This window comes from Pipistrellus kuhlii, unplaced genomic scaffold, assembly GCF_014108245.1.
Source record: "Pipistrellus kuhlii isolate mPipKuh1 unplaced genomic scaffold, mPipKuh1.p scaffold_m20_p_1, whole genome shotgun sequence".
NCBI classification, from domain to species: Eukaryota; Metazoa; Chordata; class Mammalia; order Chiroptera; family Vespertilionidae; genus Pipistrellus; species Pipistrellus kuhlii.
This window is the reverse complement of record NW_023425404.1, coordinates 50,457,414-50,479,703: the sequence shown is the minus strand read 5'-3', so window position 1 is coordinate 50,479,703 and position 22,290 is coordinate 50,457,414. Positions and strand designations below refer to the sequence as shown.

At 51.2% G+C, this 22,290-nt stretch overlaps 1 protein-coding gene across 5 annotated transcripts in view; it reads right to left on the bottom strand.

Annotated features, from left to right (window-relative positions):
* Positions 1 to 4,633: 4,633 nt before the first annotated feature.
* FRMD5 (FERM domain containing 5) overlaps positions 4,634 to 22,290 on the bottom strand; it is a 263,050-nt gene continuing 245,393 nt past the window's right edge. Inside the window, exons 8-16 of one of the 5 annotated variants that reach the window (XM_045583148.1) lie at positions 19,419 to 19,507; positions 16,414 to 16,477; positions 15,744 to 15,835; positions 12,774 to 12,848; positions 11,805 to 11,873; positions 10,901 to 11,007; positions 6,381 to 6,724; positions 5,438 to 5,493; positions 4,634 to 5,082 (exon numbers count right to left, since the gene is read on the bottom strand). In XM_045583148.1, coding sequence (XP_045439104.1) covers positions 5,076 to 5,082; positions 5,438 to 5,493; positions 6,381 to 6,724; positions 10,901 to 11,007; positions 11,805 to 11,873; positions 12,774 to 12,848; positions 15,744 to 15,835; positions 16,414 to 16,477; positions 19,419 to 19,507 — 903 coding nt within the window. In that variant the 3' untranslated portion in view covers positions 4,634 to 5,075. Of the gene's footprint in view, positions 5,083 to 5,183; positions 5,494 to 5,552; positions 6,725 to 10,900; positions 11,008 to 11,804; positions 11,874 to 12,773; positions 12,849 to 15,743; positions 15,836 to 16,413; positions 16,478 to 19,418; positions 19,508 to 22,290 lie in introns of those variants that run through there. The other 4 variants (XM_036443779.2, XM_036443770.2, XM_036443789.2 and 1 more) reach the window with 4 other exon arrangements.

Genomic DNA, 22,290 nt, shown 5'->3' with positions numbered 1-22,290 from the left:
GCTTCTCTGCAATCTCACGTGTTGTACTGTGACAGTCCGAATTGATTATTGCTTTGATTAGGGCGTCATCAACTTCAACTGGACGACCAGAGCGTTTTTCATCTTTGAGTGAAAAATCACCAGAACGAAATTTGGCAAACCAATTTTGACACTGCTGTTCTTTTAAGGCTTTGTCACCATAAACAGCACATAACTTTTTATGAGCTTGCGATGCGTTTTTCCCTTTGCGGAAATAAAAAAGCAAAATATGACGAAAATGTTCCTTTTGATTTTCCATTTTTCAACGAACGCCAAACGAAAACTACAAAACAGATCAAAACACTTTTTTTTTTACTGATTAACAGCTGAATAGCCAACTATCAAATAACAAAATGTGTTTTACATTTGTACTACGTCTGCAAACCTAAAAATTCACCTGAAGCCATATATGTGTGAAACCCGCAATTACTTAGTTGCCGACCCAATATTTATGTTTTTCCTTTTGCCATTGTAGCTTCATGAACTGTGCCATTTATATTCAATTTCACTTAATAGGGTTCTTTCTTCTTGAGGCAACAAAGGAAGGAAAGAGAGTGGGGACTTGTTACTCAGGCATAAATTCTGTAACGGAGTAATTGTTTAATTCTAGGAAGCACATAAAAGAAAATTGTTTCCCTTAGGACATCCTTAAACTGCAGTCTGTTGTGAAGGGTATTTCTCCCAGAGATTTGCTTAAAGCTTTGTGGCTTCTGTAAATATTTGTGTATTATCATTGCTCTCTCTCTGTTCAGTCCCTTTTTGTAAGTTTGCCTTTATGATATCTCTTAAATGTAGAAGCTCTGAATTTCACTTATTTCCTTTGAGATAACCGGCGTTTTATTGGTGGTTGCTTTTTTTGTTTTTTTACTTTAAGGAGGAAGGAGAGAATTCGCATTTTGGGTGGACAGACTTGATCAGTCCAGGAGAGACTGTAAATGATGAGGAATTAATAGAATCTGAGTTGCTTATTCCTCTTTTAGTATTTTGGCCTTTGACTTTCCTTTCCATAAGGAAGACTTTAAGTTCTCCAGGCCCTAGCCATTTTGGCTCAGTGGAGAGAGTGTTGGCCTGCAGACTGAAGGATCCTGGGTTTGATTCTGGTCAAGGGCACATGCCCAGGTTGTGGGCTCGATCTCCAATAGGGGCTGTGCAGGAGGCAGCCGATCAATGATTCTCTCTCATGGATGTTTCTATCTCTTTGAATTAATTTTAAATATATATATTAAATTAATTAATTAAAAAATATGTTAAAAAACAGTTCTCCAGGAAAGCAGGGAAGCTTAGGGCTGTGGAAACAAATATTTCAATTCTTTCATCCAGTATATAGTACATGGGAAGGTGGGGAGGGCAGACACATGTGCCTTTTGTATCAAACCCAAGAGCAAGAAATATATGCCCTCTCACCTCAGATTCCAAAAACTTAGGCGTCCTGTTTATTTAGCTGTCCCTTCTGTCTTAGTACTTTTTTGTGTGTACAAAGAGATCTTTTAAGAAATGTTTCCTTCAGCATTGATAGCTAGAACTGAGTTTGATAGCTATAACTGAGTCTTAGTTCCAAACACCAGAAAACAATATTGTGGTTCATTTGGATATAAATGTTTGGATTTTCAAATGAAAAGGTGAAGTTTTGTGAGGAAGGTAACATTTAGCACAGAGTGAGGAATAAAACATTTTATAAGTATATTTTTATTGATTTCAGAGAGGAAGGGAGAGGGAGAAAGAAACATCAATGATGAGAGAAAATCATTGATTAGCTGCTTCTGCACACCTTCTAGGGACTGAGCATGCAACCCAGAAATTAAACCTTTCAGTCCACAGGTTGACACTCTATCCACTGAACCAAACTGGCTAGGGCAGGAAAAAAACATTTTAAGGTATCTTTTCCTAAAATGGAAGCTGATGAAGAGGAAAAGTTTTAAAGTACCTTTTTGCCAGTTTGTCCGCTTGATCAGCAAGTTGTAGGGGTGTGTAGAGGAAGCATGTTCGTGAACTAACATCAGAAGTATGCTCAGGTGCAGAGGGGCTTTGGTATGGCTGAGGAATCCTAAGCAGGGGGAGGGGATTCCAGAGCCCTGAAAGGGTGTGTGATAGGGTAGCTGCTGTAAATCTGTAGGATCTGGGAAACCACCCACATCCATTGGTCCTTATGGTGGTTTTTTCTTACGGTTTTTATTCTTCAGGTCACTTTAAGCAAAGACTTTTTTTTTTTTTTTTTTTTTTTTTAATAACCTTCCACCGGGAAAAGGGGATCATAGGTATTATTTTATAGGTAAGTAATGGGGCTGTCTGAAATTTTGGAGGCTAAGTGGCATAGTTTCATCAGTGCTTTATGCAGATGATCTGCAGGAGAATGGAGGGTTGGAGGGCAGGTGGAGTTGAAAACAGGAAGTCAATAAGCTAGCAGAATGAACCCTCGGTTCACCTTTTATCCTTATGGAATTTAGAAGACCATTACCAGTTTTTTTTAGCCACAGAGTGATTGTTATTATAATACATTATTGGGTGAGATAATGCCATAGGGAACATATTTTGTAAGTTGTAAATACAAGGTTTGCTACTGTAGTGGTCACATCATTCTGTTCCTTTCATAGGAAATGTTTTCGGTCCTTCCTCTTACTCGAAGCTGGACTGTCTGGGTTCTTCTTTGGGCTCTAAGACTGTGTAACCTTGGGAAAATCACTTCTTGGTTTTCCTCATCAGAAAAAAGAGTACAATTTTCCTTTCAAATTATTTCACACTTACAGCTTCTACGTTCCTAATAGCATTTACTTTGGGAAGCGGATTATAAGCAAAATAGCTATTTTGATTCCAATCGCAAGTGGCATTCAGCTTTGTAAATCCCACTGGTACCCTTTTGTTTATGTGTTGGTAACTTTGAGGATAAAGTGAGACATGGTATAAGTTAAAAAAGAGTCCACTCTTCTATGATATTTAAATATTTATTTAAGTTTAAAAATAATTTTCATGGCACCAATGATTTTATGCTAACTACATACTGAATAGGTAGAAAAAAGTACATTGCTTTGAAGGAGAATGTAACTTAGAATTTTTGGCACACGAAAGTTTAGCAACTATATATATTTTTAATGAAACTAAGAAATTCACATTTGCAGGTAGTTTACCGTCTACTGCTTAAAGATGCAGCACACTATTCGTTAGTAAGAGTTTTATTTCCTCTGATAGATGAAGCCATGGAAACCATTGCTTTTTCTACAGTGAGATCAAACTAATTAAGAGGAAATGGGAGACATAGTGGAGCACAGAAAAAGCAGGTTAAAAACTTGAGCAATTTTTAATGATGAGGAGATACCAAAAAAAGATTAGTCACCAACAAAGGAGGTTTGCTATTCAAGCACTATTTGAAAAGCAAATTGAAGGAAACTTTTCTATATGTATTTTCTGGGATAAGCCCTGGAAAAAAAAAGAACCTGAAAGATTCTATTCAGAGAGGAAAAATTCGGAATTGGTATGGACTATTGTATTGTTAGAACTCTAGACACAAGTAATGTACCAGGAACTGGGACACTGCGTCTTTCTTTAATGTGGATATGAATGGTCAGAGTCGAGGCTATCCCTCACTGCATAGAAACACCGTATTCTACAGACTGAGGTAGGAACACTACACTAAAAGGTAATCTGCTCTGGTGCATAAGACAGTAGATATATCCAGGTTAAAACCAGCCTGCTATCTCCCGACAGCTTTTTCATCCTTAAGTCTACTTTCCCCCCCGCTTTAGTTCTGTACTAAAGAAAGCTAAGTGGCAGTGGCTCGTTGATCCTAAGTGATCCCCCTAATCTTTCCTAGGATCTCCCTCAGTTTGTCTTGTCACTTGGTAAATAGATGTTTGTAATCCTGCCCAGATTGTTGCTGGTATGGAAATGATGAGACAAGCCCTTCCATTCTTAGCCTCTGGCTGTGTTTCAGCATCCCGGTACTTGGCCTTGCACATCTCGGCCTTAGACCTCTCTTTGCTGGTTGGTTGTGCGAGCACCCTTTAAACAAGCAAGCCCGGTGCCTCCGCTGGGAAGCGGTCCTGGATCCTGAGCACATGCCAGGAACGGGAGCAGAGCCGACCCGCTTTCTGCTAACATCGCGATAAGGAGCAGTCTTATTGTATAGATTAGGGTTGGCAAATTATGGCTTGTGGGCCAAATTCAGCTCACTCTCTTTTTATAAATGAAAAGGTTTCTTGGAACACAGCCATGTTCCTTCATTTAAGTATTACCTTTGGCTGTTTTTGTGCTACGACGGCAGACTTCAATAGCTGCCATAGACTATGGCCCACAAAACAAAGCAAAACAAAAAATTACCATCTGGCACCTTGAAGAAGCAGCTTACCAAACTTGGTCTAGTTGAATGGACATTTAAAATTATATACCTCCTCCACATCTCCCCCTTCTCCCCAAAAAAGGAAAACCATTTATTCCAAGGCTGTTTGCATTCATGGACACGATTCTGCCAACTCAGGGGACAAACTAGGGACGAGCAGACCTAACAGTGATTCACTCTGTTCTGCATTTGGGGCTGCCCAACACCTTAGGGCAGTTGCTCCATTGTTGTGTGGGTCCCAGGAATTGTCCACTGACCATCTGCTGTAGACGTGGAGGCCCCTGTGACAGGGGCATGGCTGGCCTCAGACTCCTTCTCCTCGATGCTGCAGACCTCAGGTGACTTAGACATCTCTCCCTGAGATGAAACAAGCTCTTGTGTGTGAGTGTGTGTAATAGATACCGAGCTTGGGCCTCGGACACCACACTCACCCTTTCCTGCTGCGCTTCCACCGCTTCCCTCACCAAGGATGGCAGGTGCTCTTTCCTACAACTAATTTCTATTTTTCTGATGCAGAGGCGGTCCCTAGGGGGCAGTATTTCTACATCTAGTGTTGGTCTCTGCCACGTTCACCTTCTTTCTCAGCAGGCATCTCGTAGAACTCCTATTTAAAGAGATTATTTTACTGGTTCCTTCCAAGGCTGTTTGTTGATCTTGGAATTCTATTTTCTGAAGCTTTTCATTCTCAGGATCAGTTTCTTTCTTGCATCGTTTAGTTCATCAGGCTCTATTTTCTTAATCCATACAGTAAAAACAAAATATGAATTGATAAGAAAATAACATTTTGTTGTTAAAATATATGTTGAAATAGTCTTTTAGTATTTTGTCTTTTTGCGGGGATTGTACAAAATAAGCACTGCTCTCTGAATCTCAACAGTCTCTCAGGTACCTTAGCTCTGGTTTCTGTTAACTACGTTTTGTCTAACATTTCTGACAGTTCTATGACTGGGACGACTCACTTCATCTAGTGTCTCTGGCGCACTATAAAAGTCTTGAGGTTCTTTCAGGGAAAAAAAAAATCACAGAAATCAAGTTCATTATACAAAACTCATGGTGACGCCCACTAGGATCTAGTCTAAGGGGACAGACTTACCCCACCCCTGCTGCTGCTGCTGCTGTAGCGGTGGTCCCTTCAGATGCCCACTCTGCTCAGATTTGAAAAAAACAAAAACAAAAGGAAAAGAAAATCCAACTCAGACCATCATAAGAAGCAACTTTTCATTTAATCGTTCTACATGGATGTTTACTTTTTTTAAAAAAAAGCTCTGTCTGGCCAGGAAACTTAGACGTATTCACTGTCCAGACCCCGGATCTGCCCCGCAGAAGCTGCCGCGGTGAGCCTGCTGGAGCCCAGTAGGAAAGCTCCTGCAGAAGACAGAAGACGACAGCTCTCTAGGCTTCAGCTAGTGTCCCATCTGCGAGGTGACACTACCGTGGTAATCAGTCATAATAAAATAAATTATTTTTATTTGATACTTTCAAAATAATACACATCTATGAAAAAATCAAAATTCAAAGCCAAAAGTTATCCTGCATATTGGGGAGGATGAGAAACGGAGTCGCCGAGCCTTTCTCGAGAGGACCTCTGAAGGAAATGAGCTTCCCCAGTTTGTGTAGACAGGCCATGAGCCCATCCCCTTCTGCTCCTGGGAAACAAGCCTCCCAGGCTGCGGACTTTGAGTCATGAAAGGAGGACGTGGTGCATGTGCCGATGGTTCCGCGATGGGTCCCATTGCTGGGAAGGGGTAGCCGGGCTCCGGGGTCCACCTGGCTAGTTATTGGGAGAAGTCCTGTCTTCTCAGGTGTCAATGAGCAGGCTCACCACTGAGCGGATTTTGCAGGCAAACCATCGCCTGAGGGGACAAAAGTATTGATAGTGGAACTGCTCGAACTCGGGGGTCTGACGGATATCTCGGAAAAAGGCAATGTCAAGGTCAGACTCGGTAAGGATGATCAGGAGGAGGAGCAAAACAAAGAGGAGTCCCATGGTCACAAGGAGCAAACGGAGGACACTTAAAACAAACTTATTCACCTGTTCCTCCTCCGGCCTGCCGTGCCCCTGGCACAGGGCCCTCAGCTCTCCCCCGAGGGCCTCCACCTCGGCAGCCGTGGGGGTGCTGGCCTCGGACTCCTTCTCCTCCTCGATGCTGCAGGTGGCCCCGTTGATCTGCCGGGACAGCAGCATCAGCTCCAGGCTGTGCTCGGCCACGGGGGTGGGCAGCATGCTGTCTGCAGGGCTGTAGGCCTCGTCCGCGATCACGGCGACTCGCTCGTTGCTGTCTGCCCGGCTGCTCCTCACGTGAGGCAGGAAGGTGTCCCCGTGGGAGGAGGAACGCACGGGGGTGGAATGGGCGCTGTCCCGGAGGGACTCCAGGCCTGGGGGGGCAAAAGGAACGTGAGTAGGCCCTCTGTATCAGCGCGCCCTTGTTTTTCTTTCTGTTTATAGTTTTGGCCACATTTGTTAAAGATGGTGCCATTCCTGCCTTCGTGTCCTGGGCCTGGTTTTAGCCCCGACTGGAAAGAGGCTGAATGGCACCAGACTGTCCCTGATGGAGAGCTGGGGCCGCTGTTCAGGGAGCTCAGGGATGCCTCTTGGCCTGAGGGCCCTGAGAGGCAGGAGCGGGGAGGAGAAGACTGTTGTGCCTGGGCCTCGTCTAATGCTGATTCTGGAGCTGAGCGTCCTTTGAACAGCCTAGCGCACAGCTCCCCGAGCTCACGAGGCATCTTTTCTGCAGCTGCTATCGGTGTCTTCAGCCTCCCAGCTCTCTGTCCTGCCCCTGTGGGACAGGAAAACCCCACCTGCTCTCCCTGAGTGCTCTCTGGTGGGGAAGGGGAGGAGCCCCGGCCAGCTTCCCCTCTTTTCACCTGAGGATGACCTGGGTCCAGAATAGGCCGAGTCCCTATTTCAGACACTCCGGAGTGCAGAAGAGCGAACTTTGGGTGAGGGGGGAAATTCTCTTACATTTTTTTTTAGGAGGAAGGGTCTGTGGCCCCTAAAGCTACCCATTATCTCTTTATTTTCCCGGATGGAGCATTTCTTTCCAGGGCTCAACCTCTGGTGGGGAAAAACAGGAGCCAGCTACTCCCGCACCCCAGCAGCCCAGAGGCTATGGGCTCAGAGTCCCCGGAGGCTCACATCACAGTGCTGACGAGGGGACGGCATCCTGTTTCAGGCTCAACATCTGCATTTCCCACTCCTGGCCGTCTTGGCGGTGCCAGAGTGGCTCTCCCTGCCGTTGTGGCCCATGACAAGAGAAGCAGTCCCCTTCTGTTGCTCGGAAATGGACTCTGACTGCCCCAGACGGGGAAAGGCTTGGCCTAACAGCTGATAGGGGGGTTTTCTGGTCCAGGGCTAGTTCAAAAGCCCAACGGTCTCCTTGTGGCCCTAGCTATATTTTCTTTGTTCCTATGCTAAAATCTTAAATTCGTATAATGCCTTAAACTTTTTAAAGCACTGCCATTTTATCTTTTAACAACTCCATGAAGTAGTGAGGGTGAGAGGTTACAGAACTTTCCTAAAGTCTGGTTGGTTGCTAATGGCAAAGGCAAGGGGAGAATCCAAGCATCTTTCTAGTTGATGGTGCTAATGAAATCCATGCAGTTGGATTATGGGGAGTGGGGCAGTGGGCAGGATGAATTAGTAAGTCAGCAGCCGGCACCTTCCTTAGATTTAGGTCCTAACTGTCCCAGAAGCTGTTGTTCAATAATGTGACATTAAGAGCCCGTTCCTGTTCCTGACGCTCCTTTGGTCTCTGCCTCCCCAGCACTCCTCCCCGATCTCCCCTGTGCGCGCGCAGCCTGAGGAATAGGTACCCACGCGTGTGTGTGGGATCCCCGATAAAACAGAAACCTTCAGACCCTCATTACACATGGTGCTGGCTCAGCTCCTTCCCCAGACACTCCTTTGTCCCCTTTTCTCTGGAGCCTCAGCCCCCTGCACAGGGCATCTCACACCCTCTCCTGGGGCTGCTCCCTCAAGGACAGCTCTGACTGCCCGAGGCTGACCGGCTTAGCAACCAGAAGCCACTTCAGTGCACGCTTAGCCTGGCCTGCAGATTAGCCCTAAGCCCGGGCAGGAGAGAGGCAAAGTCTGTGACATCAGAAAGCACGAATTAGGACACCAGCAGCCACATTGTACTGAATTGTTGGTGCTCTCAGAAAACAAGATAATGGACATGCATGAGTTTCTAGTAATGTCTGACACACAGAGTTACTCCGTAAATGTTAGTCGTCTGTTCCCTCACCAGACCTCACCCGTGTCACCCCTCTGCCAGGTTAGTTCTGTACAGACTTCAGGTGTCACTGTCAACCACCACCTGCCTCGCCCCTCCATCAAACCTGTTATTCTGGGGGGAAAAGGTGGGTGGGATCTGGGCGAGTGGCACAGCACAGCAGAGAACTGCTTTGTTACCTTGGAGGTGCTGCAGCTGATGGCCTTGCCCAGAGGTGGCGCCCAGAGGGCTGGGGGGCACAGCGGTCAGGAGCCTGCCCTGCAGCCGGGGCCCCATCCTCAGGACGCGCACGCTCAGGGGCCGGAGGCAGTGATTAGTCAGCCGCAGCTCCACGCGGACTCGGGTGTGAATCTTAATCAGACTCTTCCCCATGGCAGCCCCGGAAAGCCGATGCCTCTTCCGTGGGAACCAGCTGTCTCTTCATGGAAACCAGCCGGGCAGGGAGGGACGGAGGGAACGGACGGAAACCCCGCCGGGACAGAAGATGGGTGCTGATCTCAGCCCATGGCAGCCCCTTCGCGGAGCCTCCCGGGCTGGCGGGAGGTCGGCTCCATGAGCCGCAGAGCAGCTGAGCTGCCGGGAAGGAGCAGCTCAAGAGGCGCGTGTTATCAGGGCACTGGGTTCAGTCGGAAGCACTTAGAGCCATAAAAAGTCATGCTTCCCAGCCTGCAGCTGGTTCCCTGAGGCCCGTGTTAGGGCCACGGGCCTCTCAGCGGGTGACAGGCAGAGAGGGCAGGGAACGGTGCCGAGGGCAGGGCCATCGGGCTGTGCAGAAAACTCAGGGCTTGAAGCTACACAGACACCGGGCTTTGGCTGAGTGGCTCTGAAGTGCGAGGCGGCGGCTCGGGCTGGCAATGGGCTGTGTCCCATCCTACCCTGGGATGAACCTGGTGGCGTCAGCCTCAGGATGGATGGGGAGAGGGGACACATAGGAGGAAAAAAGTTATATTTCCTCAAAAGGGGGGGAGAAAATCCCTCCACTTTCCTGAGGGGAACACCCAAAAGAAAAGGGACCAGGGGAGCCGCACTCCGTTCTGCTCAGCCCCACGGGGGAGAGACGCGGGCTGTTGTGTCTGATGATGGACCTCAGTAACTCCACACCTTGCGTAGCGATTGTACTTGGGTAGTTTACAAGGCACCTTCCACATTCACACCCCACTGTACGGGGGGTGGGGGGGGCAGCAGCTCGGAGGGTAAACCCCCGCCCCAGAGAGCCCGCAGCTGAGCTCTGCTGAGACCTCATCCTGGCCTTCCTGCCCAGGCTCTGCGCCCGGCGCCCAGCGTGCTCTGGCACCCCCCCCCCCCGCCCCCCCAGCTTCCCTGCAGCCACGGCTAGGGAGGTGCCTCTTGTTCACAAACGGAACAACCAAGACTCCGAGGATGAAGGCACTGGGTGGTGGCTGCCCAGCCAGGTTCTCAGCCCCTAGAGAACCAGGCTCCGGTGGTGCAGAGCCACTGACACAAACCAGAGGTCCTCCCGAGAGAGACGTCCTTTCTAACTCGGTTTTCATTAACAGGCAGCAGCCTTCGCTCAGAAAAGACAAAGGGCCTCCCCTGCCCAGCCTCCAAGACAGAAACAAGTTTGAAATAATCCTGCCGCTTGAGCTCTGAGATCCTACAAACCGTCCTCATCGGGAATGGGAAGTGTATGCCCGCATCCAGCCTGCAGGGCCAGCTGGGCAGGAGCAACAGCAGGAGGGCACGGTTCCTAGTCTACCACCACTAAGTACCCACACACGGGAGCGGTGTCCCTCAGGCTGCTGGGGTATCTAGTTCTGAAGATACACAGACTTTGTCTCTCTACCTCCACGTACTCCAAAGGGGGAGAAGGGTTGAGAGAGATGGGCATGTTGGGTTTCCTAAGATAATGTTAAAGAATTCAGAGAGCAAGAGGGTGGGCTTCTACCCACTGAAGTGGAGGTGGTAGCAGTTACTGGAATGCTTCAGAACCAAGAGTTTTTTATTTTTTGGTTCACTGCCCCAGGCCATGCTGATCACTGAAGCCGTGGAGATGGGTCAGATCCGGAAAAGCCTCTGGATGGAAAGCAATGTTTCCCAAAGGTCTACCCCAAATACTCTCAGGTCCACACCCTCCTGGGTTAGACAGCTCAGCGGGGCTGGGGGCGGGGGATCCCCTTTCTCTTGACACAGCCTGCGTGCCCCTCCGCTGGGTGAAACTGCCTCCCTGCCACTGGAGAAACTTGCTGCTTTGTCCAGAGCAAACTCACTGCTTTTTAAGTCCCCGAGTGGAGCTGGTCCAAGTCACACCTCGGAGAAATCTGTGGTCCTCTTACCTTCCGTCTCCAGAGCTCACGCTTACCTTCCATGATGGAGATGTGAACGGCCCTTCTCCGGGTCCTGGGGACGCTGCTCAGCCGGGGGCCGTGGGTTATGGAGGGGCAGCTGCGGCTGGGAACCATCCCAGCTCTGAGGGCCAAGGGAAAGAACAGCTGAGTGTGCAGGTAGCGGTGGTCAGGACTCTGAGTTGAGGAGTGGCTACTACAATTGTCTGGTCGTTGGAAGTTATTTATTTATTTATTTTTTAAATCTTTAATACCTGCTTTTGGATCCCAGTCAAGAGATACACCTTATGCCCCACACCCACCAGAGCCTGCCTTTAGAGTGGCAATGGTGCCACTGGCTTCAGAGCAGGGTGTTGCCCCGGGGTAATCAGTGCTCCCTTGATTCCCATCAGCGGTGGCAGGGGCTCTGTGGAAAGGGCCAGGCAATGCTCCCACTCCCAGAGGTCAGGCTGGTGGACAAACGCTAGCTCTCTTGGCCAGTCTTCTCTCTGGGTCTCCCTGGGTTCTAGGAGACGGGCTCCTGGACACGTATGCACAGAGCATGATCTCAGAACCTGTGTGCGAGGGGTGTGAGTGGGGTGTGGGGCTATCCCTGGCTTTCGTAATGAACTGATTCCACAACCAGTGAAACCTTGGTGCTTGGACATGTCCTCCGTGGTGTATGACTGATTTCAGGGCCTGGGAGGACAGTACAGAATCACCCAGGAAGGCCCCTGGACCTGACGTGCTGTCTGCATTGGCCCGCTCTCCCTCCCTGTTCTCCATTCCACCGGATGGCTCTCTTCACCGCTTCTGCCCTCCTCTCCTTTCCCCTGTGGAAGCCACTGTGGCCAGAACCTTCACGTTACTCCACCTGCTGGCTCTTTGGAAGTCCCGGGACCTGAGCTGGACTGCTTTCAGGGGAAGCCCCTGGCAGCCTACCTGTGGATCTCGGGCGGCTCCCGTTTGATCTGGGCACTCGACTCCATGACTTCCTTTGCGACTCGGCCACTGTAGGAAGTATGATAATAAAACAGCAGCAAGAAGTGAGGCAGCGTCCCCGGACGAAGCTCCTCTCCAGGCTCTCAGATCACTGCGGCTGAACTGACAAACGGCCTCTGGCCCACCCCTTCCCAGTGTTCAGGCCACCGGGAGAGAACTTTACCCCCCGCAAGCAAGCTGATCTTAGAGGGCCCTCAATCTCTGGAGTCCTTTGGCTCATTCTCATTTACCGTATTTTTCGGACCATAAGATGCTCCGGACCATAAGACGCACCAGTTTTTAGAGAAGGGAAATGAAGAAAAAAAGATTCTGAAACAAATAGTGTCCTAAAATATTTTATGTGCATTAAAACCCAACATCACAGTCATAAACACATGTAATCAACCCTGTAAAGTAAACAGCAGCATTTAGAACCATTTTAGAGCCGGGCAAGCACACACAGACCACACAGAGCTGGGCAAGTAAAAAAACTTTTTTTTTAAAGTATATGTGTAGGCTATATTTGGACCATAAGACGCAGAGACTTTCCCCCCCCACTTCTGGGGGTGAAAAAGTGCGTCTTATAGTCCGAAAAATACGGTAGGAATGATTCCTCATTGTCCAGGATGTTCCAAAAATATTGCAAAAAAAAAAAAAAGAGAGAAATCTTTAGACAGACCTGAGAAGAATTACTGTTATAGTTCTTATTGTGCTGCTATTGTAAGGACAGAAGTACTCATTTAAAACCCTTCAGACCCAGCTGCAGGCAGGGAAAGAACAAAGGCGAGGAGACAGACTTTGATGGGAACCTCAGGCTTGTCTGGAGGTTTCCAGCTTCTTTGTCCTTAAGGGGAAGGACCACGGAGTCATTGTTCTGGAAGGAAGGGTCTGAAAATAGGTCCATAACGGTTACTTACGGTCACTATTTACCTGTATCGGAACCGGCTCCCTTTGAAGAATAAGTTGCTGCTGGACACTGTGCGGACCTGGCTTGACTTCTCCAGCCTGCAGCAAGACAAAGCCCCGTGTGACAGGCGGCCTGCGACGTCTCCTGGGCCAAACGGCGCCCTCCCAGCCGCTTCCACAGCAGGAAGCCCTCCCAGCCCTGCGGGTCTCTGCCTCTCCTTGGACTTGGGGGCCCTGTTCACAGCCTCAGTGCCAGGCACAGGCATATTGAAGCCCACTTTCTTGTTAATCCTCACCCGAGGATATTTTCCCATTGATGTGTTTTAGAGAGAGTGGGAGGGAGGGAGAGAGAGAGATATCATTAGTTGCCTCCCACATGTCTCTGACCAGGGCTGGGGAACGATTCTGCAACTGAGATGTGTGCCCTTGGCCAGAATTAAACTGGGGACCCTTCAGTGCATGGGCTGATGTTCCATCCATTGAGCCAAACTGACTAGGGCTGAACCCCACTTTTATGTCAGCGTGAGGGATTCACCTGGGAGACTGAGAGAATAAATGTTAGGGATGATGATCTGGGGGAATAATAGAAGGCCACCCACTGGATCTCAGCTAGGCAGAGTTTTTTTCTCTTTAGCCTCCATCTTCTTACCTATAAACTAATGGAGCTGAGACTCTGTGGCCTCAGGAGACCTTTCCGGTCCTAGTATTTGGTGATTCGCGTTCATGTCTAGGTGACTGCCTTCCTATTCCATCTCTTCCTTGGAGAGCCCTGAAGTGTATTATCACAGTAAAGACTCTGAGAAGTCCTGGAATGCAGAAGCTAGCCTAACTTCAATAAAAGTTCCATCACTGACTTAAACTTGGAACCATTCTCTCATCCCCAAACCCCGTTCACCTCCCTTTCCAGGCTGTAGAAATAGTTGATGTGGAGACTCAGGGACGCCACGGGCACTGTAAAATGTCCTTTTGGGTGACTTCTCTGATCCCACTTAGAAAAGGAAGGGTAGGCAGAGCTGCCCAGAGTGAAGTCTTCCAAGACCCAACTTAGCCACAACATGTCTGGGTGCCCACACTGCTCCTCTGCCAGAAACTCAGCGAGGTCTGAAGCCTCTGCCATGTCGGGGCAGTGAATAGTTAGGGAGCTGTCCCCACAGTCCGTGAACAGTTCCTGAGAGTCACCCGCCCACCTAACTCAGGACTCTGAGGCTCAGCCCATTGCCCTCCTGCCCAGGCACATTCCTGAGTCCATCCTGGCTCCCTTCATAGCACTGGGCACTGGCAGGAATCTGCGAATGAGAGATGCTCAGAGGCCCAAGTAGCCGCTGCTAGACACTCGAGCATCTGGAGATCAGACCCTGGAGATCTGACTTCTAACACTAATTAGAATGGTGAGTAGTTAATGACAAACAGTGAAGAACGACCATGGTGTCCACTGTGGGTGTTGGCAGGGCGAACTAGGTCTGGAGGTCCAAGGGGGAAGACTCAGAGCCTGAGTCTGGCCACAGGTTCAGAAGCACAGTTCTGTTCCCATCACACAGAGAGAAAAGTAATGGTGCTGAAATGTCTGCTTGGCTCCCCTTGGATACCAGGGACTGAACAGGAGGGTCATGTTGACCCTGCAAAAGTCTTTTCCAAGTGCCTTCTCTTAGACGAGAAGAATAAAGACAACTCAGGTTAGAATTCAGGCCATCCATTCAGTTCATCCCCTATTCTGTATCAGATGCGTAGAACTTGTTCAGCAGCTCAGAAAGCCTGCCCAAGAAACGACGTCTGGGGCTGTGGTCACAGTAACGGGGGAGACCAGCTCTGCTGGCCAGCATCCCACAATAGCCAGTAGGTAGCAGAGTCTGCTCACTGGGAAGAAGGATGCTACCCCCACTTCCGTCCCCTACGCTGCTCTCTCCTCCGGTTACTGGAGGAAGAACAAGGGCCTTTCTGGCAGAACACGTACCATACCCTTTTGTCTTACGTCGTCCTGATTAAGATACAGCTTATTAAAGCATAAATCATTGCATTCTATTTTCAAAACAAGACCAAGGGTTTTGGTGAAACATACTCTATCTGGCATCACTCCAGTTTCTCAGTTGGCTATTTCTTTGCTCCCTAATACCTTTATGACCACTTTCTTAAAGAAAACCAAGCACAGCCCGGTCGTGGTGGCTCAGTGGTTGAGCGCTGACCTATGAACCAGGAGGCCACAGTTTGATTCCCCGTTGGGGCTCATGCTAGGGTTGTGGGCTTGGTCCTCAGTAGTGGGGCATGCAGGAGGCAGCCAATCAGTGATTCTCTCTCATCATTGATGTTTCTATCTCTCTTTCCCTCTCTGAAATCAATAAAAATATATTCTTTTAAGAAAAGAAAACTAAGCACAAACCCCTCAAATACTTGACAAAATCCTTTGGTAAGCAAAGATGCCCTTTGGTCCAAAGTGGGCTTCTCAGAACCAGACAAGTCCTTGGCTCCCTCCAGCTACCCCATCCCAGGCTCCTGGGCACCAAGCCCACCTATGGCACTGACACTCCGGGAAGGGCTAGAATCCATGCCAGCTTAGCACCAGGTCACTCCCTGGGGAATGGGCCCAGGGTCTAAGACTTCGGGATCTGCTCTGGGTGAGCCTGCTCCACGGAGCTGTTGTATGCTGAGCTGAATTAGGGCTCCGACCGGCTCCAGGGGGCCAGTTTGATTTGAGTCAGGCACCTATGGGCTTTTCCTGGTCCAAGCCTCACTCTGAAAACCTACAACTGCTTTGGCACATAGGGCTGCCCAAGGACATCACAACTGGGCAATTCTACTGAAACACATTTCCAGATCTCAGCTCTGTCCCTCCAGGGGGGACACCCAGACACCTGAAAAGGGGTCTGAGTTTTATAAGGAAGCTAGCCTCATCGTCTCACGTCACATTTCTGAAAGCTTCCTGTCCATCATTCCTCTGAGAGCAGCTTTCCCCGCATTGACTCTGATAATGACGTCCCATACCCTGTGTTGTCTACTCACTTGTAGAAGGCTTGGTTCTCAATCCCGCATTTCCAGAGGTGCTTGCAGGCTTCTGGAGTTGGAGCAAAATATGTGAGAATAATTTTCTTTTCCTACAAAAGAAGCCCCCACATAGAAACAGCTGAGTGGGGGTGGAGAAGTGAAGGGTGACGTAGACCAGGACACCGACCCAGGAGCTGACTGGGGGCTGGCTCCCATGGCTCTCCCAGGCTGCAGATGGGGGAGGGGCTGCCTGGCCGCTGGCTAGTTGGAAGAGAAGGCCTGGGGACCCCGGGGCAGAGCTCAGTTGTGTAAGTTCACATCCGGCAGGGCCAGTGAGAAAGTCTCAGAACCAAGAAAGCCCTCACCAGAGAACGTGGCACTCATTTAAAACGGCCCCTTTCTTCTTTTGCATTTATTCTCTTGGAGTTTTCATATGGAAGCAAAAGAATGCTATTCTGCATTTCCTGGAGGCATGGAACCTCTGGGCTTCATCAGCATCCCTGAGGAAGCCCTGTGTTCCAGGGCCTCACCCCCTCTCCTTCCCTCACCTCCAGGTCTGGACCTCGGTCTTGGCTTAGCCTGCTGGGGCTTATAGCGCTGCCTGGACAGAGCACTTTGGCTCAGCCCTGGCCGTCAGGAGCCATCCTGGTCCCCTAGCCTTCCCAGAAAGAAGGAAGCCGGCACTCACCTCTTTCTGACTTACATACAAGTAGAAAGTCTTCCCTTCAAATTTCAGCTTGGTCACCTCGTTCCTAGAAGCACAAAGACAGCAGCCGTCACCTCGCTGTGGGCTGCCTGCTCACAGTCCCATCTTGCAGATGCACAGCCCACCCCACCTGGGAGGGGCTCCGGGCACAGACTCAGGCTTAGCCGAAATCAGAACTAAAACAAGACGGCAGTGCGGGGGCCTTAGAGAACAGTTGTTGAAACAGTTCAATCCACAGTTTTCTGGTCAGACTCTAACCGGGTGACGGGAGGCTTTCAGGCTCCCCGACAGCGGCAGGGAAGGGGGCCCTGGCATGGGGCGAGAGTCTCGGTAGGGTGGTGCCGGGCCGTTTTAGGGTCTGGTTCCTAACACAGGTGCATTATCCAGGTGGGACTGTCACACATACGATGCCACAGTAGCTGATGAGGCCGAAGTTCAAGATACAGCAAATAATGGAAGACAATGCGACCAGGTTCTGAGGGAGCTGAGTCTTTCGGGTGACTGTGCCACTGGATGGAGAATGCAGTTGGGTGCAGACAAATGTCAGATGATCTCGGGGAGGGGGCGGGACAACATACCAGAGAGAGAACAGATTACATGAACAGCCATGCAGCTTACTGACCGGGAAAGGGGCTTAGGGGGTTTTGTAGAAAAATCCTTGAAGCCACCAGCCCAGTGAATGGCTGCAGTAAAAGAGGCAAACAGGGTGCTGGGGTACGTCACCCGTGGGACAGACACAGATCAGAAGAAGTGACACGGTTACTGTACATGGCACGGCTTAGCCCTCACCTCCACAGACTGCTTGCAGCCTAGGTTACATTTACAAAATGAAAAAATGACCGGGGTCCTGGGTGGCTGTCCCTGAGAGCCAGAGAACAAGGCCTCAGTGTTGGCCGTGCTTCCCTTCCTTCCGTTTGCCGGACGCGGCTGCCCCCCGGAGCCAAAGGCCCTCAGCCTCACAGGGGGGCAGATCCTTGTTCTACCCACAGAGGCCCCCATGGAGGTCTTGCCGGGCACAGGTGCCCGTACTCAGCTCCTCCCCTCGGCAGTGTGTAGGGAGGTTTCCTCAGCGTTCCAGGGAAGGTGGTGAGAACCATGTACCCAGTTTACTACTAAACCAGTGGTCGGCAAACCGCGGCTCGCGAGCCACGAGCAGCTCTTTGGCCCCTTGAGTGTGGCTCTTCCACAAAATACCACGTGCAGGCACGCACACACAGTGCGATGGAAATTTCGTGGCCCATGGGCAGCAGTCGGTTTTCGGCCTGGGCGAGTCTATTTTGAAGAAGTGGCGTTAGAACACTCAAGGGGCCAAAGAGCAACATGTGACTTGCGAGCCGCTGTTTGGCGGCCATTGTACTAGACAAAACTGAGGGGCCACAGGGCGGTCACTTGTTCCCTGAAAATCATGGCGGGGGCCAGGATGAGAGCTGGTTCCACGCTAATCCAGGACGCAGCATATCCCTTCCCTGTTTGATTCCCTTCCGACCCATCCATCTCTCACGTAAGACAATAAATATCAGTTCACATATAAACAGGCACACAGGTCATCTAGGCCTCAACGAGAAAGACAGGGGAGTAAGCGTTTTCTCTCGGAAGTGAGGTGGGGTTTACATCTGTTAGAGCCGAGACCTCAGGGAGGGGAGACTGCCTGCAGACTGAGGGGAAAGGGTCTGGGAGAACCAGTGCCCATCGGGGCTTCTGAAGGAGGGACACTTTAGGGATGCAGGTCCCTGTAACAGGTGTGTCCTCCCTCATGAGGTGGCTGCCTTGGTCAGAGTGTGGCCAGCATCTGGGCTCGCTAAGGGGCACCAGGCAGCAGGTGCTCCTCACTGGGAGGGAGAAGGGCGGCCTGACCCTGGTTGTCTTGTTTCTGAAAAGTGCTCTGTTGGACCCCAAACCCTCACCATCTTCACCCAGAGAGCCCGTGGGTAGGCCAGTGGGAGCTGGTGTCAGAGGCGTTTCACTCATCGCTGGGCTTCACAGGAACAACAGGGCGGAAAGGTGTGTGTGTGTGTGTGTGTGTGTGTGTGTGTGTGTGAGGTCAGCGCGGGAGCTGAGGGGCACACAGGAGGACGGATGCCCTGCAGTTCCCCCAGCGGAAAGCTCGTCAGGAAGCCGCTGTGTCCTCAGTTCCCACGAGCCCTTCTGGAGATGGCAAAGGAAACCGGACAGGAGCAGGCTCTCCTGCTGAGCTTTGCCTCCGAGGAAAGCCACCTGCCCAGGCCCAAGGGAGGGGAGGAGCTGCCAGCTTAGACGTGGCCGTCTGAGGCCCCAGGAGGCACAGACATCACAGGGGCTCAGTAGAATAGCAACATGGTTAGATGAGGTGAGAGGTCTCTTAGGGCCAAAGTCCGTCAACAAGCCAGAGTCTGCACTGCGCTGGCTCTGAGCCACGCGCAGAACAGGTCCCAAACAGGCAGAGAAGTGGCGGTTCAGAGTGTCTCCTGCCTGTTAGAAGGGGAGGGAGAAGAAGGGAGGAAAATTGGGGTTGTGACTCTTGGAGGCTGAGGACACCTAACTCCTCAAGAGGGACAGGAGATACAGCAGGCAGGGCCCCCGAGGAGGGGGTTTTCCAGAGCAACAGGGTGACTCCTATCTGCCCACTGCGAGCCCCTCCTTAGGAGAGCGGCTGGGGGAGTAGGCATCCATGCAGATGCCAGGGCCTCAGCAGGGAATAGTCCCAAGATCTCGGTTCTCATGGGGACTTGGCTTTCCTAACATCGGCTCCAGCCCCGGCCTCTCATCGTTCCCAGAAACCACCTCTCTACACCCTTTCTTCCTCTGGAGGCGGCTGGCTCCCAGGAACAACCCCCTGGGAGAACAGGATCCCCCGGGAGAGACCAATGCCTTTGGCAGCGTTTATGGTTGCAAGGTGCTGGAGGGACTCAGAACCCTCACTGCCCGCTGACAGACAGAGGACACGGGCACCACAGCCCTCCCCAGCCGGTGACGGGCAGAAAGCCTGCCCTGGGAAAGCAGATCCTCACCATTTAATGAAGTGGACCCTCTTGTTTCCTTGAAGAACCACAAATCCAAAAGGAGTGAAGGCCAGAAACGCGGCATTTCCGGACACATCCTGCAACAGGAAGACTTCTCATCAGGGTGGGAGCGGCGAGGGTGAGGAACAGCTGTGCAGGGTGACCCAGGCTGCTGCTCGGCAGCAGGGCACAGAGGGAAGAAGTCAAGGGCGAGTTACTTACCGTCCCTGAGCCTCCATGCCCTTAACTAGGAGTTGTAGGTTATAATGATACCAATCTTAGGAGGCTGTTGTGAACATCCAGTGGGCATGACAAACCCTCGCGTACTGCTGATGGGATGGTAATGTGGCACAGGCACGTTAGAAATCAGATTGGAAATTCTTCTGATTGTTAAACACAGAGCTACCTTATGGCCCAACAATTCCACTCCTAAGTATGCACCCAAGAGAATGGAAAACATATATTCACACAGAAACTTGTACACGAATGTTTATAGCAGGATTAAATAGTCATAACAGCCAGAAAGTGGGAACAACCCAAATATCCATCAACTGATCAAACACAAGGCGGCACATCCATGCAATGGAATATTCAGCAGTAAAAAGGAATGAAGCGCTGACACACGCTGAAGCCTTTGGACACGCTATGCTAAAAGGAGCCAGTTACAGAAGACCACACGTTATATGATTTCATGTATATGAAACGCCCAGGATGGGCAGATCCATTGAGACAGAAGGCTCCCAGTTGCCAGGGGCTGTGGGGAAGGGCAGACAGGAGTGACAGCTCACAGGAACACCAAGAGCAGCTGAGGGAGGAGGCCTCCCTGCAGACGCCATGGCCCTCAGCGGGGGATAGTCCCAAGGTCTTAGTTCTCACGGGGACTTGGCTTTTCTAACATCGGCTCCAGCCCCAGGCCTAATTTTAGAACTATCTAATTTTGGAACCATAAAAACGTTCTAAAATTAGGTAGTGCTGATGGTCGCATAACTCTGTGAATATGCACACTTTGAAAGGATGGATTTTATGATATGTGAATTATATCTCAAAAAGCTGTTACAGCCGAAACCGGTTTGGCTCAATGGATAGAGCGTCGGTCTGTGGACTGAAAGGTCCCGGGTTCAATTCCGGTCAAGGGCATGTACCTTGGTTGCCGGCACATCCCCGGTAGGGGGTGTGCAAGAGGCAGCTGGTCGATGTTTCTCTCTCATCGACGTTTCTAGCTCTCTATCTCTCTCCCTTCCTCTGTAAAATATCAATAAAATATATTAAAAAAAAAAAAAAAGCTGTTGCAGAAGGAGAGAAGGGGAGAGGGAGGGAGGGGGCAGCCAGAGGGAGGGAGAGAAAGGATGAACGAATATGGCAGCTGTGATGGCCCCTACACACTGGGCTCCCCCCGGGAAAGCTTAGCGGAAGAGAAGGTAGGCAGCTGGCCAGGAGGACCGGCGTCACCGGCCCGATGGGGCCTGAACCAACCATGAGGCCGCCTGGTCCCCTTCACCACAGGGAGCACCAGGCTTGAGGTTCCGCTGAGCAAAGCAGGGAGAGGGTGCAGGTCGTGTTCCCTCCGGTGGGCGGTGTGCTCCCCCAGGGCCCGGTCTTTTCCGGTTTGGGGCGGGGCACCGAGAGCTGGTGGGCGGTGATGCTCTCTCAGGGGAGCTTGCTTTGTGGCAGGGGCCCCCGGTGAGCACCTGCTGTCAGGGTGCGCTCCGGGGGCCAGGACATCATGGCAGAACGCTGGCCAGATGTGCGTGCAGGACGGCTGCCTGGGCCGCGGCTTAGATGGTGCCGTGGAGTCAGGGCCAGGCAGGGCGTGGGCACACGAGGGTGGCCCTGGCCGGGGGGCTCTCCAGAAGAGAAGCCTCTGCAGGACTGCGTGAGCCTTAAGCAAAGCCTTCCCCTAAAAGTCTCTTAGCCTCGGGGGTACAGGGGTGAGCATCTGTGCCCAGGGAATACACTAAGCACATGTTTTGCAAACACATGTTCAAGGAGTTGTATTTTTATGACCGTCCTTTCCTCAGGTGTGTCATGATGCAGACACTTGGGTGCAAGCACAGTGTCATTCAACCATGGGCATGGCGAAAGGCTGTTTAAAAATAACCCGAGAGGAGATACCGTGAAGCCACGTCCTGCCTGTCAGCGGCGCTGGGTGGCGGCTTACACCTGAGCGCCAGCACTGCACACAGTGCCAGCCTGGCAGGTGGACAGGGACGCGGGTGGGGCAGGCTGGGGCCTGGGGTGGGGAATAGCCGGGAGAGGTGAGGGAGGGTAGGGCTTTCCATTCCAGGAAGTCCTGAACTGAGGTTCCCAAAGGCAGAGGCCTGCGGAGGGATCTGACCTTGTGGATTCTCACAGACCAGGCCTGCAGACAGGCCTACCAGGTGAGTGTGTGAGACAGTGAGGCAGGCAGAGGGGCCGGGTGGCTGCAGTGGAGGAAGCTCTAACAAGGTGGGGGAAAACAGGAGGGGAGGGCACAATGGGGCGAGCGGGGAAGGTGCTTCCAGCACCCCGAGTGACAGGAAAGGCCTGGGAGGAAGGCGGGGAGAAGGGGAAACAGGTCTGCCTGCAGAGGATTGAGGATGCCTGGGTGAAGAGTAGGAAGGGAGGCCGCAGGGTGGGCAGGGAAGGGCCTCTGCATTTTGTCCCGCTGACCCCTGTGGGCAGTGGCGGGGCACAGCGCGCCTGCACCGTCCTCAGCGCCATGGGCTCGGGGCCCACCGCTCAGGCCCAGGGTCTGGCGCTGCCTCTCGGTGCCCGTGTGACCTGGCCGGGGCCCCGCACTTCTCCGTGTTTCCGACTTCTCGCTGTAAGGTGAGGGTCGAGGATATTCCTCGGAGGCTGTGCTTAGTGGCACAGACACATGCTGGCGGCTGTGCCGTTAATA